Consider the following 16,260-nt stretch of genomic DNA (forward strand, 5'->3'; position numbering starts at 1 on the left):
AGAAAAAAAACCCCAAAAAGCCAGTAACAAGTCGGTTTGTAAGTTCATGTTAGTCACATATCCTGTATAAGAAAATGTATCTGCCATTTGACATGGACTCAGAGAGGCTGACAGATTGAACAAAGTACACTAAAACACTTGTGCTGGTACATTCTTCTACTGTTTGATGTGAGTTGACTTGGGGACAGAACATATTTCCGAATCATTAGAGTTCAAACACTATCATTACATTAGTTTCTAGGATACAGTGTGTTGCACATTTGCATTTCAAAAGATTTCAAAGACATTTGGCCCCATCAGCACCGTTCAACGAATGAGTGAACTGTTCTCAGCGACTACACAAATGCAAGTCCTTTCAAGACTTTGCCAAAATGCCTGTTTGAAACGGCAATTCACTTCTGCAAGTGGAAAGCATCAGACATGCAATCATGAAAAGGGATAAAAAAACGTCTGCACGTTTCAGTCTGCTGCTGTAAAATACATCATACAACCTTTACAGCTGCTGTGACGTGTAATGAAAAGATGAGATGAGAAATCAAACATCTGCACAGATGGTGTCAATCAAAAACAAATGCTGGACTTTCACAACTTTAACAGTTACACTCGTGTGTTTTTACGTCATAACGTCTTCAGAATCTGGCTGCCTGCCTGTAGTTCTCGAGAAACGCTTGATTAGATTAGATTAGAGCAGATTTAAATTGCATTAAAATTGATTACGTTAGATCAAATTTGAATGAGCTTGTGGGAACATTGGGTCATTTCAGTATTGAAATGTTTGAGCATGATACCAGTAATCCCACAACAAAAGAACGTATTTAGAATAATCTAATAATCTCTGGTCCAATAATAGGAGAAGGTAGTGTCCAGACAGGCCGTCAGCCAAAGCGATAACGGTCGCTGGAGTTGAATGCTTACTGTGTTCACATCTGCAGAAACGTTCTTCTTGCCAATACAAACACTGAAGTAGTATGTACTGTATGTGTACTGCCAGGCACGCCTGCAAGAGAGATGGACGGCCTTTTATTGGCTCTTATTTGGATCTGATACTCGGGGTGCTTCCCAAAGCTGCATCAAAGGATTCAAGCAGGGACCACAATCAACAACCCCCCCGAGAAACTTGCGCAGAACAAAGCCAGTAAGATTTCAAAATGCCAGTCATATGTGTGTGTATGGTGATCTCTGGAGACGGAGGGAAAAATCAGTTTACACATCCAGAGCAGCAGCATGTTACAAGAGGTGTCTGGATGTGTTTAGAGACGGCTCATGCTGCTCAGCTGAGTGTGTGTGTGTGTGTGTCCTCTACCGGGATTAACGTGACGTGTTTGCGTATTTTCGACAGCCTCACCTGTCGACAGCAGGGTGGTAGAGCGGCCGCCCGTCCTGAGGTGACAGGTAGCTGTAAAAGGCCGATCCTCCCACCACACGGACGTTGAACAGCACTCTGGTGTTCTGGAAAGAGGAGCACAGCGAAGACACTGTAAAGCCTCGGGCAGCAGCGGCATCTTAATGCTTTATTGCGGCACTTGTTCTTTTGTTTTAAACATTGTCAACGCTTTGTATATTACCTTGATCCAATTGATTACAGTTGTACTTCTAACTAAACAACATTAGTCTGGCGAACCAGTCCCTAAAGATGCTTGCGCAACAACCCAAGAAGGCAGCGGTGCCCCACAGATCTGCAGTTTTATTGGGCCGACAAATCGGTTCTCACTGAAAACTGAAATTAAAAAAATGAAAACCTTTTCCCATGTTGTGTCATATTCACTAAATCATTTTTTTTTATCATGTTTCAGTTTGCATCATCAGTCTGTCCACCGCTTTTTATTGTTTTTGATTTTTTACCCAGACTGAAATATCTAAACGACCGCTGGATGGATTGCCATGAAAGATCTCACAGACATTCATGGTTCCCAGAGGATGAGTCCTACTGACGTTGGGTTGATTGCAATGAAAAGTAATTCAGACGTCCACCCCCCCCCCCCCCCCCAGGGTGAACTGTAAAAAAACCTTGGTGATCTTATTACTTTTCATCTAGCGCTTATGTCCAATACTTTGGTTTACAACCTAATACCTGCAGAACCGATGACGTTCCCGTCACCTCAGCCGTGTTTACTGCTAATGAGCAAATGTCAACTTGCTAAACTCAAATGGGGAACACTGTAAACATTATACTTAACATCAGCATGTTAGGGGTGTTAGCATTTAGCTCAGAGCACTGCTGTGCCTCAGTGCGGCCTCACAGAGCCACTGGCACGGCTTGTTAAGGTCTGAAAATGAGCGCTGCCACACACCACACACACTGATTCACCACAACAAATTATGAGAAATGTCACTGCTTGTAGTTATGTGTTATTCATCCATCATGGTTTTGGTGTAACTGCTGTGAGATACTTTCATAATGGAAAAATGAGAACACATAGCTCACAGTTTTGCAGCCGCAGCAATATTTCTCATGACTTTTACTGTGATGAGATACTGCCGCTCAGTTCGGAGACTTCAGGCCATAAAAATGAATGAATCCAATATGTGTGCAAAAGAAATTTTATATGGTTTGTTTAAATTACTGATGTCTCTCTTTTTTTATTTTGATTAAAGCAGAGGATGTGCAATAATCCAGTCAGCAAATGAAGGTGTTTAGCACAGACATTTACAAGCATTTTTACAGGCTAGAAACGGCCATTATTTCACCATCACGCTCGATCTCAACAGGTACGACACCCTGACAGCAGCTTCAGGCCTCATCTTATGATCAAAGCACAAAACAAACATTTCAACAATTATTGCAAATGTTTAATGAGCAGCATCAGATGAAGTGGGGAAGTTTTTCCTCATATTTATTGCCCCCTCATCCAGCGAACCGTCATTAACACTTATGGGTCTATTTTCATGAACCGAGTGACACCAACTGTGCATTAATTAATAATTAGCACAGTTGTTTTGTAACGTATGTTGTGAGGTCACAGTGACCTTGACCTTTGACCTTTAACCACCAAAATCTACTTGAATCCAAGTGAATGTTTGTGCAGAATTTGAAGAAACTCCCTCGGGGCGTTACTGAGATATCGCGGTCACGATAATGGGACGGACGGAGAACCTGAAGACGTATCGCCTCACGCCGTGACTGTCGCCGGCGCCGAGGCATAAAAACGCTGCCCTGCCTGTGAGTCAGCTTTGACAGACGCACTGAGGGGTTTTTATCTAACATGGATAATTTTGCTGTGTTAGAAGTGGGCCACCATGAAAAATAGGCTGAGGCCTGCACCTGCGTTTTTAAGTTCACAGCAGTTTGAATCAACATGTAGCACCTGTGTTAACGTACCGTCTTACAGAAACAAAAACATTAATAAACCCATAGATAATCGGACCGCGCTCTCGTATCTCTCTCTGCTGGATTGAAAGCCAGAGTTGAGAAGAAATACGAAAGAAAAAAAACCTGAGGTATAATATTATCTTTTTCTCCTCGTTTGAAACACGTTCATATTACTCCCAGATCTGCTTAGATTGGAGGTGCTCTAGGAATGAAGGAGCGCTTTGCAAAAATGAAACTGATTTCCTCTTGTTCCAGTGAAATCTGAGTGTGTAGCTGCTGAGCCCAAACACAAACACCCACTCCGGGTTTTGTTGAGGAGAGCTCTGACGACGAGGAGCACAGCAAAGCAGACAGCAGATTCCTGGAAAACGTTCATATGATGAACACATGAACCCGCAGGAATGCATAACCCTTCAGTTACACAACACCTCCGAATCACTGCCACACATATGCAATATGCCGCATTATTAAAAGCATCGGGACGGTCAGCTGCTGAAATGCTGCAGCAGTTAGTACTGAAAACAGGAACTACTCATTCTGAGTACACGCACAGAGTCGTGTAATTAAGACTGTATTATCTTCTCTTCATCTTTCAGCATCTTGTGTTTATGGACACTGCGGGCATCAAACTCCCCTGTGGTGCTCAGGCGGTTGTTGCTTTTCCAGACAACCCATCAATGTTTTCCGTGTGTTCATTTTCAATCTGCGGTATGAAATGGAATGCAAGATGACAAGTTTAAACCCAAAAATAAGTTTTCTTTTCATTACATTCGTGTTTGGGCTCAATGGGAGTCGCAGTACAAGGCTTGTGTGCACATGTGAAGACCACCCATGGAGGAGTCCTGCTAATTCCAACTTCTCAGGAATAGGGTTTTTTTTTTTTCTTCCAACAAACATTGTTTGAAAAATGATATGATATACATTTCCACACATTCCAAAGGTGTTTGCAAAGCTACTTCAACAAGGGGATTCACCGGGTCTGTGGATTAGATATTACATGACAGGCCGGCCGAGCTCTGAACTTCTCCACATGCTGAGGCGGTGTGTCTGGGGCTGTGGTAGGAACGACTCTTGGATGGTGGTTTCTTTTTGTTTTTACCGTCTCCGAAGCCACAAAACACAAGAAATAAAGTGGAAGGAACGAAGTAAAGGATGTGTTTGTGTCTGCTAAAACTAAAAGATGAAAACTAGCTCACTACCTGCGACGTTAATCGTTACTTGCTAACGGTTTAAGCTAGCTGACGTTAGCAGCTCTGTCTCAGCAGCCCAGTCAAGCTTGTTATGTAAGATAGAACAGCAAACACATTGGTTAGTCCTCGTCCTAAAAGCCTTTAACACAGTTAAGCTTAAAAAAAACTCGTCTTACATTTAGCAACTAGCTAACTAGCGATACAAGAACAATGCTGTTTATTTCCATGTATTGGAGGATGCTGTGTTTTAGGCCGGGACATGCAGCTGTAGTGTAGGAGCCTAAAAGCATTTTTGTTGATGTTTAAGTGGTTAAATAACACAGTTCATTGATTGTTGAATAATTTAAATATTTACAGTAATCAAAAAGGTAAATATATGATTCTTTAGATTAGAAATGTGTGGTTATAATTTAAAATATGTAACATTTCATTTCTAATTGATTGGACTGTGTAGAACTTGGTTAGACCTTTAATGATCCCACGCAAAGGGAGATTAGGGGCGTTACCGAGAGGTGATCACGGCAGAGAGAGTAGAGCCACACAGTTTTTTGACCTCTCTCTCACTCTCTTTCTCTATCTCTCCTTTTCTGTATATTGACTTTTATTATTTGAAAGTGGAAAAGATTTTGTTTTGTATCACCTTTTGATGTAAAGTAAAGAATTTAACTTTACAAGTGGTCTCCTGGAATTTTGTGGATTTCGAAGTGGACGAGAGGGATGATAGAGCGTCAAGCTATGGCTTTACTAAATGGAAACTTACATGTAGGACATGACATCTGTGTGTCGACTTACTTAAGACCTTTTTTATACAAGATGAACTTTCCAAAGCTTGAATCATAAAAACGTGTCACTTTTTGAACAGCACATCAGCAAAGAGACCATGTTTGTTTTCCTCCGCAGTGGCTGGATGGACAGACGAAGAGGAATATGAGAGAAACAGGGCGGTGTAAACACATTGTGTGTGTATGTGAAAAGACAGTAAGTGTGAGTGAGAGGGAAAAAAATGAACAAACGAGCATCTGAGATCTGGTCGGGCTCCGAGCGGTGTCACCCCCCCCCCCCCCCGTCAGCGCGAGTTTCTGAGAGGAGGAAGAGAAAACCTGTGAAAATTCATCGCAGCATCCTGCCGGAGGATCGCATGAGCACGAGGGCTCCACAGACACTGGAGGAGACGATAAAGTTTTTTATGCTGCCTCATGGGAAAATCCTTGGTCTTGCTTTTCGACCAAGGTTAATCACTTTTTTGTGCTCAGTGAGGGGAATGTTTTGCGGCATTGTTTGTGCCTGACAAGGCAAACGATCTCCAATTACCACCCAATGTAAAAGAGCACAGTGTTTCATTATGCTGTGAGTTTTAGCATTGTGTGTGTACAGCAGATTAACATTTGTCTGTGTAAGCAACGTTCAGGGCCAATACACGCACTGTGTGTTAGTTATCACACCAAAATCCCAACAGCTCAGGGTCCCCGAATCAGAAATGTAGTATGTGTGTGACAGTGGTCGTCTGTTAATTGCAGTTCTGCAGATGATGAGTGTGCTGTGGGATATCATACAGCTAGCTCTGCTTCAGCGAGCATCAAGCCAGCCACTGTTAAAATCAAGTCGTCAATTGGTGTCAGCAGCAGGAAGAATGGCTGTCAGAGAGGCCGTGTTTTTGTTTCTCTCAATTGCATCTTTGCTGAAGCTAAAATTAGACAGAAGCGGAGAAATCCACTTGTGAGTGTAATTCATTGATGCAAGAAAACTACAGTTTCTGCTGAGATGAAAGATTTAGAGCAAACATCTGCTCTGAGCATTGCTCCTTTCTTGGCAGAGGTAGGATCCAGCAAACTGATTATACTGTACGAGCCTGGTTTTAATTAAACGGCTGACAGCATGGGGCACAAAAGGAGACTACCGATCTCCAACGCAGTTACTGAAAATGCTGCACCTGACTCTTCTCTCTCTCTCTCACTCTCTCTCTCTCTCTCTCTCTCTCTCTCCTGGCACTTCTCAAAGAGCACTGAGTAACGTGCACCGAGCCGGTCAACACTTTTCTCGCAGAACAATCCAGGCTCCATATGGCTCTTAATTGCAGCTGTGACATTGATCGGAAATCCGTTTGACTAGATGATTAACAGCATGCTACTGCACACAATCAGATCCTGAAACACGGGCGTTTGTACTGTACAAGCAAGTGAGCAAAGCAAGAAAACCGACCCTTTGGCTTCAGTGAAGTAAATAATTGAGTCGACAGTGACATACAGCAGGGGGTGCATCGAAGAAAAATACGCCGTTGGCGTTTCTGTCATTGCGTCCCTTACGTTGCACCGTAGTCACACCGACAGCGGAAAAGTAAACGAGCCTACTGTGCTTTCTTTTTTCTTGGCTTCTGACTCATTTAGTCTCATTAGCACACACTGTCCTACTGCCTGTCACAGAGATATATATGCAAATATATATAATGTACATTGTGGGCGTAAAAAAATCAGGTGTGTTTCCCGAGTGGTCAAAATTGAAACTATACACATTACCTCTTAAATTAAAAGTTAAATATTTCGGGACATATGTTTATTTGGTTTCTGATTTCGGTTTCTAATTTGCAGTTTTACAGAGGTTTATGTGACTTTTTATTAGCTGGAAGCAGTAACTTACTCAAGTCTCCGCTGGTTTCCTGGCAACAATCTTTGGCCAATGCCAGGCCAAGCTAGCCGTTAGTCCGTTTCCAGTCTGTGTGAAGCTAAGCTAATGGTCTCATATAAAGCTGTAGCTTCACGTTTACTCTGGAGTTATGAGAGCACTTATCAAACTCTCTGCGATGAAGCAGATGAGCACTTTTCCTAAACTGTTGAACCCCGGCTTTAAATCAAGCAAAAAGCAAGATTAGCATGGTAGCCAGCTAAAGCTAACCCAGAGTAAAACGCAAAGTAAGATTTTGCATTAGCACTTTCCATCGCTGCAGTTCAGAGACTTTCTGAATGTAAAGTAATTTTAGTGCAGTGTTAATTTGCATTCAATAAATTCACGACTCAGCTTTGCATTCAAATAAACATCATCAAGCATTATTTTTTTTTCCTGCAACCTCATTAAATGATTCAGTTGCATTATCTGTCGTTATTCTCTTCAGCTTCAACTGTTGTAATGTTTTCTATTGGTTCCATCCATTTCATTTAAAACGTTGCTGTGTTCGCCCTCCCCATGCATACAAAAGGCCTTGTTGAAATTTCACACACTGCAATTTGAGCACTTAATATGAATTTATTTCTTGTGTCTAATGTTATTCACCTGTGTTTTTTCATTTAAAGTTTCAATTACTTTTCCATCCTGTGCAGACACAAGACAGAACACCCTAACTAAGACTGAGCTGTGTTCGCTGCAAACAGCTCTGACCTGCTGACAAAGTCCAGTATTTACTCTTAATACTGGCACTAATGAAGGCAGAGGACTCCTGCAGCAGAGGCCGGGGCGGCATCAGTAAATGTGATAGGGCCGCAATATGTCCGTACTGGGGGATGAGTAAAAAAAACGTGTCCCGGTAGAACACCGTAACCCGTCCCAAACCGTTCCTCTTTGCCTCCAGCTGACGCTTCGAGCTCTCGCACCTGTACCACACAGTGTCTTTGTGTGGGCATGCTTTGCTCCGTCCCATGCCAATAAACATGTCTCGGAACAAGTGCACCAGCCGGCGTGGCAGGAGGGAAGCATGTCCCCTCTCAGCCTCCAGCTGGTGCTCAAAACTCACCCGCCCACACTACACAGCTATTAAATATGAGTTTTACAAGCATCATGCAGCAATTTCTATTGACTTGCTGCACATGGCTGTAGTGCAACTTTGGTCCAGGCTTTTCTGGTTGTGGTTGGGGTGAATAAAAATCAAATAAATAATAAATCTCTCCACTGTAGCTGATGCTGTATTTCTGCAGATTTACTGTATGACTGTCTGTATCCCACTGCTTTAATTAGCAGAGCAAGTTGAGTTTTGAGTTGTGTCTCATATTCATTTTTGTCCTTTTACTGGATGTGAGATCATTACCAGCTGGCAGGCTTCAACTGGAGGACCTGGGTTTGAATATTTGCTGTGTTTTGATATTCCCATGAAGTGAGGTAAAACAGAATTTGTCTCGCATGAAACAATAAATTATCACATTATTATAAGTAGCCGTGCGGTACCTGTGCCTGAGCTCCATTGATCATCAGGTAATAAAGTTTGCTGAGGATGCTCTGCTGCAGCTGGTCCCAGGAAATAGACCGGTCCTCCCTCATCAGAAATGGAGGCCCAAACCTTAAACGGGGGACGGAGGAAATTAGTGTTACAGGGTTCAAAACACATCTCACAGCAACTCAACTCAAGCACTCCAAATCTCTCCTCCTCCTTTTTCTATTGTAATGTAAATAATTATTTATTAACATTATCAGCATTAGAGCAGAATTCTCATTACAGCCTTTCAGTGGAAGAAGAGACGGAGATAAGGAGGAGTGGGAAAAAAGCTTGATGACGACAGGGACCACCTTCATTTCAGATGATAGATCACATAGCACGTTTATTATAATACACATTTAATTGAGGGCAGCCCTCCATTGTATGCTTAGGATTTATTAGTATGAGATCATATGAGCACACATGTGCAGGAGGAGACAAAGACGCTCATACACACAGTGAAAGATGACATGGGGTATTATGAAGAACTGTATATTAAATGGCAGGAATATAACGATAATGAATGAAAAATAACCTTTTTTTTCAATTATATTTCATGCTTCTTTTTTCTTTTTCCTTTTTAGATTTCTGCAGACCTTGAAACCAAACAGATCATCAGTCACACAATTTTCCCATTAGATCGTAAGCAGATACCATGGAGATCCTCCAAACAAATTAGGCTGGATTACTGTTCAGGATGGTAACCATTAACATTCTGTGGCGGCAGCGTGACCACGACATGGGAAAAGAAAAATACACTCCACAAAAACGGAAAGGAAAGGGGCTTAAAATTACAATTAATTTAATTGGAAACTGCTATGGAGCAAGAGACAAAACAATTCTCCTCATCGAGCTCATAGAAAAGTGTTTTAACTCACATGACCTAAAGATCGACACAGAATGCAGTGAAAACATTTAACAGTCTGACATCTTGTCTGATTTATTTCCCTCTTTCAAGACATTTTTCACGGTATCATGCAGTGAAATGTATCATCTACTTCTGAGTTCACAATGATCTTTATTTATTTTTCCCCTGCCTTCACCGACGTGAGAAGCTAAATGTCAATGAAATCAAACTGTTGACCTTCAAGAGAGGTAATGCGAAAAAAAATAAAACCGCAAACCTTTTTTACTTTCACACATAAAATGTGAAACTTTCTGAATTCCCGTCGACTAATATCCATCGAGTTTCACAAACCAACAACACTGAACGCTTTCACACTGTGCCGAGTTTCAGAAATGTACCTGTGATGCTGTTCTACAGAGAACCAGAGCGAGAAACAAGTATGTGACTCCAATGTCATTTTCTTGGCACAGACAAGTCGTCCAGCTGTCATCTGATGAGAGCGAGATAGGCTGGTGGTTTGATCAATGACGGGGAGGCGTTTGAAGGAGAAACTGAGACGCCCACGCTCACGGATGGGATTGGACTTTCTCACAGCTGTGCTGGCGAGCTCACCTATATTGATCTCTCTGGACTCTGTCAGGGAGACGGGTGTGTCTAATGGATCTTTATATCGTGCCAGATGTCACATTCCTCAGTCGTTTGATATGAAACTCATCTCACAGTGAGATGTGAGTCCTTTCTCCAACAGGGAGCTAAAATGACCTTGATGTGCTTCAGCAGAGCAAGGCTGGAGAGAAAACATGTCAGCCGAAACACTGCACGTAGAACTCACATTCGGTTAAAGGCTGTTAGTGAAACCAATGAAAAATGATTAGTATTGTATTGGAGGATGGAGCTAGTTAGCCCACTTAAATAAACTAATTAAAATGTTATTGACTCCAACATAAGCGATGGATGTTTTGAGAGCTTGACAAGCAAAACAAGCGGATATATTCCTGCTCGTCAGTCTACTGCTCATTGATAAGACTTCTCCAGTCCACTTGTAGGCTATAACTGACATTTCCTTATTGAGGACAGTTTATAATTGAAATGACATATATGTAAATACGGGACTCCACTCGCAAAGTTTCTTCGAGGCGGGTCAGTAAAGAGCGTTGGCAATGCAGCAACAGCAAAACTTACAAATAGAGAAGATAAACTCAACCCAAAGCTTGACAGACCAACAGTAGTTATGGTTGGTGTTCGAAGGGTCGGTTGATGTTATTTACCTAACAGCCTGTTGTCCTGCTCCTGCAGCGTTGCACACCAACAGAAGAATCTTGACCGGGACGCCCTGGTTGAGGAACTCTGACGACAACGTCCCAGATGACGGTAACCTCTGACCTTCAGGACCGGTGGAGTATGGAGACGATGGCAGGCTGTGATGGTACCCTGGAGAAAGTCAAAGGGGGGTGGGGGGGTGGGGTGAGAGAGCGAAGAAATGAGAGGCAAACAGCCTACTTTAACATTGATAGCTTACAGCATGACATTTCACATCTTCTCCTTCAGAAGGAAAAAGAACTGATTTCAAGTACTGAAAATGTGATCATTCAACTTAACACCTCTAACAAGGAGAGAGGAGGAGGACTGAGATGTATAAAGTGGCGAGACAGCAGCTTTCTATTTGGGGAACAGTGATTCAGAGGGGAGAACAGATGGACCAATGGCTGCCTGCACTCTCAGCAGGAGGTATTATCTGATGCAGCTTCTGCTCCACATCCTGTCCTGGTGGGGTGCCGAGCATCACTCGCCTTCCGCTCCCCCTCGCGTCTCCACCAGCGGCGAGGGGTGTGACTGACTGGGCGCGAAAAGCCCAGATTATGAGATCCCAGTGTGACGTGACGTCGGCGGTGATGCGTTTCTCGTCTCTCACACAGCTGACAACCGCTGGGGCTTAGCACACAGGTCAGCATCCTCAGAAGTTCATGGTGATAAATCACATGGGTAAATTAGACCCTCAGACGCAGACGAGAGCGTATTGATTGACCACGGCGGCTGCGCTGTCTCCAAACTTTTCATTAAACGCTGTTGTTTACACCCGACACATGATTCATCACTGACACAGCAAATGCCACTGCTGAGCATCTTGTTGCTAGGATCCTTGCAAAGCAGTGAGCCACTGTGTTAGCCCCCCCCCCCCCCCCCCCCCCATCTAACAGAAGTAATTGGGGTGTGAGGTCATTAAGCTTTGCCTTGTATGAAGGGAAAGACCTATTTAAAACTAATCAAAGTCTACATATACACCACCGACGCTTTAACATTAAAACCTCTGATTGCAGTGTCTTGACCCTGAGAATGAGAGTAATGACAAGTGCGCACGGCTTTTCATTTATTAATGTCGTTCTAATCAAGCAAGTGATAAAACTTGCTTAAATCGCTCGCTGTAATTTACATGAGCGGCGACCTCTGACAGCTGCGGGGATGATTTATGGGGGTAAAATTCGCCTTTTAAATTCTCAGTGAAACATGTTCATGAAACGGCGGTAAAATGCAGATGTCACCTCCTGGCCTGTCCCACGAAGATTTACACAGGGAGGCCTGGGGTGGAGAACTACCTCTCGTCGCTCATTAAATCAAAGTTTTTGTATCGGTACCTGTCATAAAATGCACTGCTGCTGCTCATATTTTTCAAGGCTCTTGTCGCTGATTACACTTTTCTTCTTTCTTTTTTTTTTTTTTTACTTGTTTACAAGATGAATAATGGTGGAAGTATTTGGTGTGTGCTGAACAATTCCCACAGCTGTACTGAAAAAGGCACTTACACTACACCCATTTGAAAACGTGTACCATACACACACACACACCAAAAGTAAAGTCTGTTTTGCCCACATACCTGTTGATCATAATCTCTTGTTGCCAAAAAGCCTCTAACTAATTCTAAGTAACCACAGGAAGTCTGTGAACTCATCATTCCTCTGCACTCTCAGGCTTCTTTCATTGTCAAACACACACACAGGATGAGCCAGACTAAACATAGCCAGACTATGTGAAAGCCCATAATTAAACACCTCTGCCTCTAAAGGGATCTACTCTACCCACAGCTACAGTACCCCCCCCCCCAATCCCATTAGCTGTCTGCTCAGTCATAGTCAAGGTCTTTGAGCAAAAATGGTGGTTAGACACATACATGCACATGATATCTGACTTAAGCTTATTTCGATTTCCTAACACATATTTATTTTTAAATATTACATAATAAGTAATTTGTTTAAAGAAATGAATTTATGGACTGAGAATGTGACACATGGTGCCAAAGTAAACTACCACTAGCTGTGAACCAGGGGGCCGGAACTTGAAAAATTTGTTTTTATATTGGAAGAAGTGAAGAAAAAGTAATTGAAGTCATTACCTGACTGTCTGCAATGGACTTCACACAGTAATATCACAACCTGGAATTACCTTTATGAGAGACACTTTTGATTCTTTTGATCTGTGGACACTTGCGAACTAAATGAACGTGATGCGATAGCTTCAAAGGCAGGGAGTCGTCGTTTTATAAGTTGTCGTTCACCATAGTTTATTACAGTACAACAGTTACCATGGTCAAAATACACCACCAGGACTATCCCCCTTTTCTTTTTTTTTTTATTTCATAGGTAAAAACATTGGATATTTTAATGATATATTGACCACCGAACTGGTAATGTCCCTGATTTTCATTTCAGAAATCTGGTCATCTTATTATAGAGACAAGAGTTAACATTAGTGTTGGTCTCATTTCATTCCACAAATTTTTTTCGAGCTATTTCAGTATGGAGCAAAATGAACTGAACGACCAATTAATCCTTGACAGATGGAAACAGAAAGGGAAGCACCACTAGTTGCACGAAACGACATTCTGCAGCATCAATGGATTAAACCTCCTCAAGTCACGTCTCTGCATGTTTGTCACATGTAAACAGTCCATACGTTTATTAACAAATTCCAAAGTACAGTATGAAAGATGATCTCACTTTACTGAAAACTGGGCTCTAAATGAAGAGGAAGGAAGAACCTGTTTTCTGTTTGTAACAGAAATAAAAGAATGTGAAACGGATCTTTAACTGTGAAAGCCAATTATCTATTTCCAAATATTCTTTGGCAGGTGAGCCCATATTGCCCAAATCTCGTCACTGGCACCGGTACTCCATACAGTGATTTTATGCTTATTAATTTCTGTCAGTGAACCATCAAATCCCAAACAGAGAAGATTTCTCTCTCAGATAACTCTTTGAAGTTTTATACAATATTAATTATTAATGTAAACCTCAATTATATTGACTGCCAGATGGTAAGCTCATGAAAACGCTGCAATCCAAACACAAACAGAGGCACTTAATCATGTTTCCACTGTCCTCAATTCACCAAGACGACATGAATGGTGTCAAAGCAACGATTAAAACGTATGTGCAGCTCCATCGTGAGCGAAGAGACGATAGTTTATCACATAAAGCTGCTGTTTCTTAAAAAGGAATACTTTCCAGTCTTTATGCTAAGCTAAGCTAACCGGCTACTGGCTGTAACTTCATATTTACTGTACATGTACGAGAGTGGTATCGTGGTATTCTCCCCTAACTTGGCAGGAAACATATTCCACAAAATGTTGAACTATTTCTTGAAATTATAACCAACAGGAAGTACAAAGGTCAAAGGTCAGAGCAATAGTGGCCAGCCAGTATTTCTTAAGATGGAAGTGGAATGAAATGATGAGAGTATAGAGGAGAGGTGAAATATGCAGAGCTAAAACGATGATGTAAGAAATTAATTTGAAGACTAGAGCAGCGAGGCTGGGAGTTGGGAAGGTCACTTGTTGGGTTTGTTTTTGGCATAATCTAACGCTCTGTAATTTTTTTTTCATTCATGGCAGACACTGACTGAACAGCAACCTCACGCTGTGTGTAGCGGCCAGTCCTCTTCAGGAGGTTTTAAATCAAAGTTAGGACTGTGGCTAACTATTACCTTGAAATTCACTGAATGGATGCCGGTGAAATTTAATCTATGAAGTGTGGTACGAGTAACAAGGAAACAAATGCGCGTAGTGAAGCATGATAAAACTGAGTTACAATCAGATTTTTCTGCTTTAAATTTCCCACAAGATGTCCTGGCTGCTCTCACAGAGACCCATGTGTCTTCATTCAACACCTAAGGACATAATCTACATTGATAACTTGCGCTTCACAACATAATTACTACACTAACCTTCAGTGAGACCCCCCGGTTAGAGTTTGTTTTCCTGTCTCGTATCTGATCCCTAAGACTTTCATTTAAATGTTCAATATATAATTTTCTGCTGCCAGGGGTCTCTTTTGTGAAGTTGTTGTGAAGTACTGTGGGATCATGGGAGTTGATGTCTTCACCGCTATTGCCGTCACTGCAGTCAGCGTCTTCCGGTTAGGATTCCTTCAGTGTAAATCTTTAGGAGGTTTTCTCCAGAACAAACGGACCCTGGTGATTAAAGTCAGTAAAAACACAGAATAAAGCACTTTCACGTTAAGTATCAGTCCGTCCTGCATCTCAGAGCCGAGCTGCTGCTGACGTTTGTTATAACTTGTTTCTCCTATAACTTCAGATCCAGACGACCGGTGACTAAAATCCTTCATCCAGTAGAAATATACAGTTTTAAAAAACTGCATCGTATCGTAAGCCTTGATCACTTCTGGCAGACGACCAAAACTCATGTGCAAAGCGGGTGTGAGGCTATTGACAGGCGACACATGGAAAAGACTGTTACCTTGATTAAAATCATGGATTTCTCTTGGTTTTTACGTTGCATTTACTCATTTTCCAGACGCTTTTATCCAGAGCGACTTAACAAGACTTGACTCAAAACATTTTTAACACAGGTTTATTTAGTTGTTTTTAGACATTTTAATGCGGAAAAGTTACATATTATAGCTTTAAGCGTTTACGGATAATTGATTAATAATTGATTAGGGCCAGACATAACTGCAGAGGGGGCATAATCACAATTTAAGGTGTCAGACAGTGTAAAAAAAATGTGCATTTTAAACATTAATACAGGACTTTAATGGTCGTCCTTACTCATATGCTATTTTGATCTTATAGCTTTCATTAATCACAAACAGAGAGGCAGAAAATATTTATGTGCTGCAGCTGCACTTGCCTTTTATTGAGTGAAATAAAAATAAATAATCTTAATTTGTCATTTATGCATTTAAGTAATTTAAGAGAAGCTGGTGGGATATTCATTAATTAGCTAAGTAAGAGACTATTTTACATTAAGCAACAGTACGAGCTAATGCTGACATTTAGGCTTACTCAGTTTTTTTTTTTTTTAACGTCAAAAAAGTCCCGGAAGAGATAAAAAATAGTGGCGGTGGGAGGAGAGGTATTACATCTAAAAGTGAATAAGTTCGACAGCAAACAAGCACATTTCCTAAAGATGTTAATGTTCCTCTTAAGATGATAACATCTGTGTTCTCACCGGGTAAACATAGCAACGCGAATGACGGCACAATCTGCTGTGCACAGGAAAGTGTTGAGCGGTGATGCAGACTCTATATCAACCCCGCAAGTCAGAGCCGGTGAGAACACAGGGGGATTTAGTTTGAGCGAGCAGCAGACCAGCCAGACTGTTTGGAGGGGGCGAGGGTGGGGGCAGCACTGCTTTGTGCGGTCATTGAGCAACATAAATTAAAGCACTAAAAGTCCCATTTTTCAGACAGAACGGCAGCGTTAACACAATGCTGGGACTCAC

The 16,260-nt window shown here is 41.8% G+C and overlaps 1 protein-coding gene across 1 annotated transcript in view; it reads right to left on the reverse strand.

Moving 5' to 3' along the window:
• usp43b (ubiquitin specific peptidase 43b) overlaps positions 1-16,260 on the reverse strand; it is a 60,489-nt gene that overhangs the window by 9,380 nt on the left and 34,849 nt on the right. Inside the window, exons 7-9 of the mRNA XM_056401437.1 lie at positions 10,793-10,955; positions 8,650-8,761; positions 1,346-1,449 (exon numbers count right to left, since the gene is read on the reverse strand). Of these exons, the coding sequence (XP_056257412.1) occupies positions 1,346-1,449; positions 8,650-8,761; positions 10,793-10,955 (379 nt within the window). The remainder of the gene's footprint in view (positions 1-1,345; positions 1,450-8,649; positions 8,762-10,792; positions 10,956-16,260) is intronic.

This window comes from Seriola aureovittata, chromosome 17, assembly GCF_021018895.1.
Source record: "Seriola aureovittata isolate HTS-2021-v1 ecotype China chromosome 17, ASM2101889v1, whole genome shotgun sequence".
In the NCBI taxonomy this organism is placed as follows: domain Eukaryota; kingdom Metazoa; phylum Chordata; class Actinopteri; order Carangiformes; family Carangidae; genus Seriola; species Seriola aureovittata.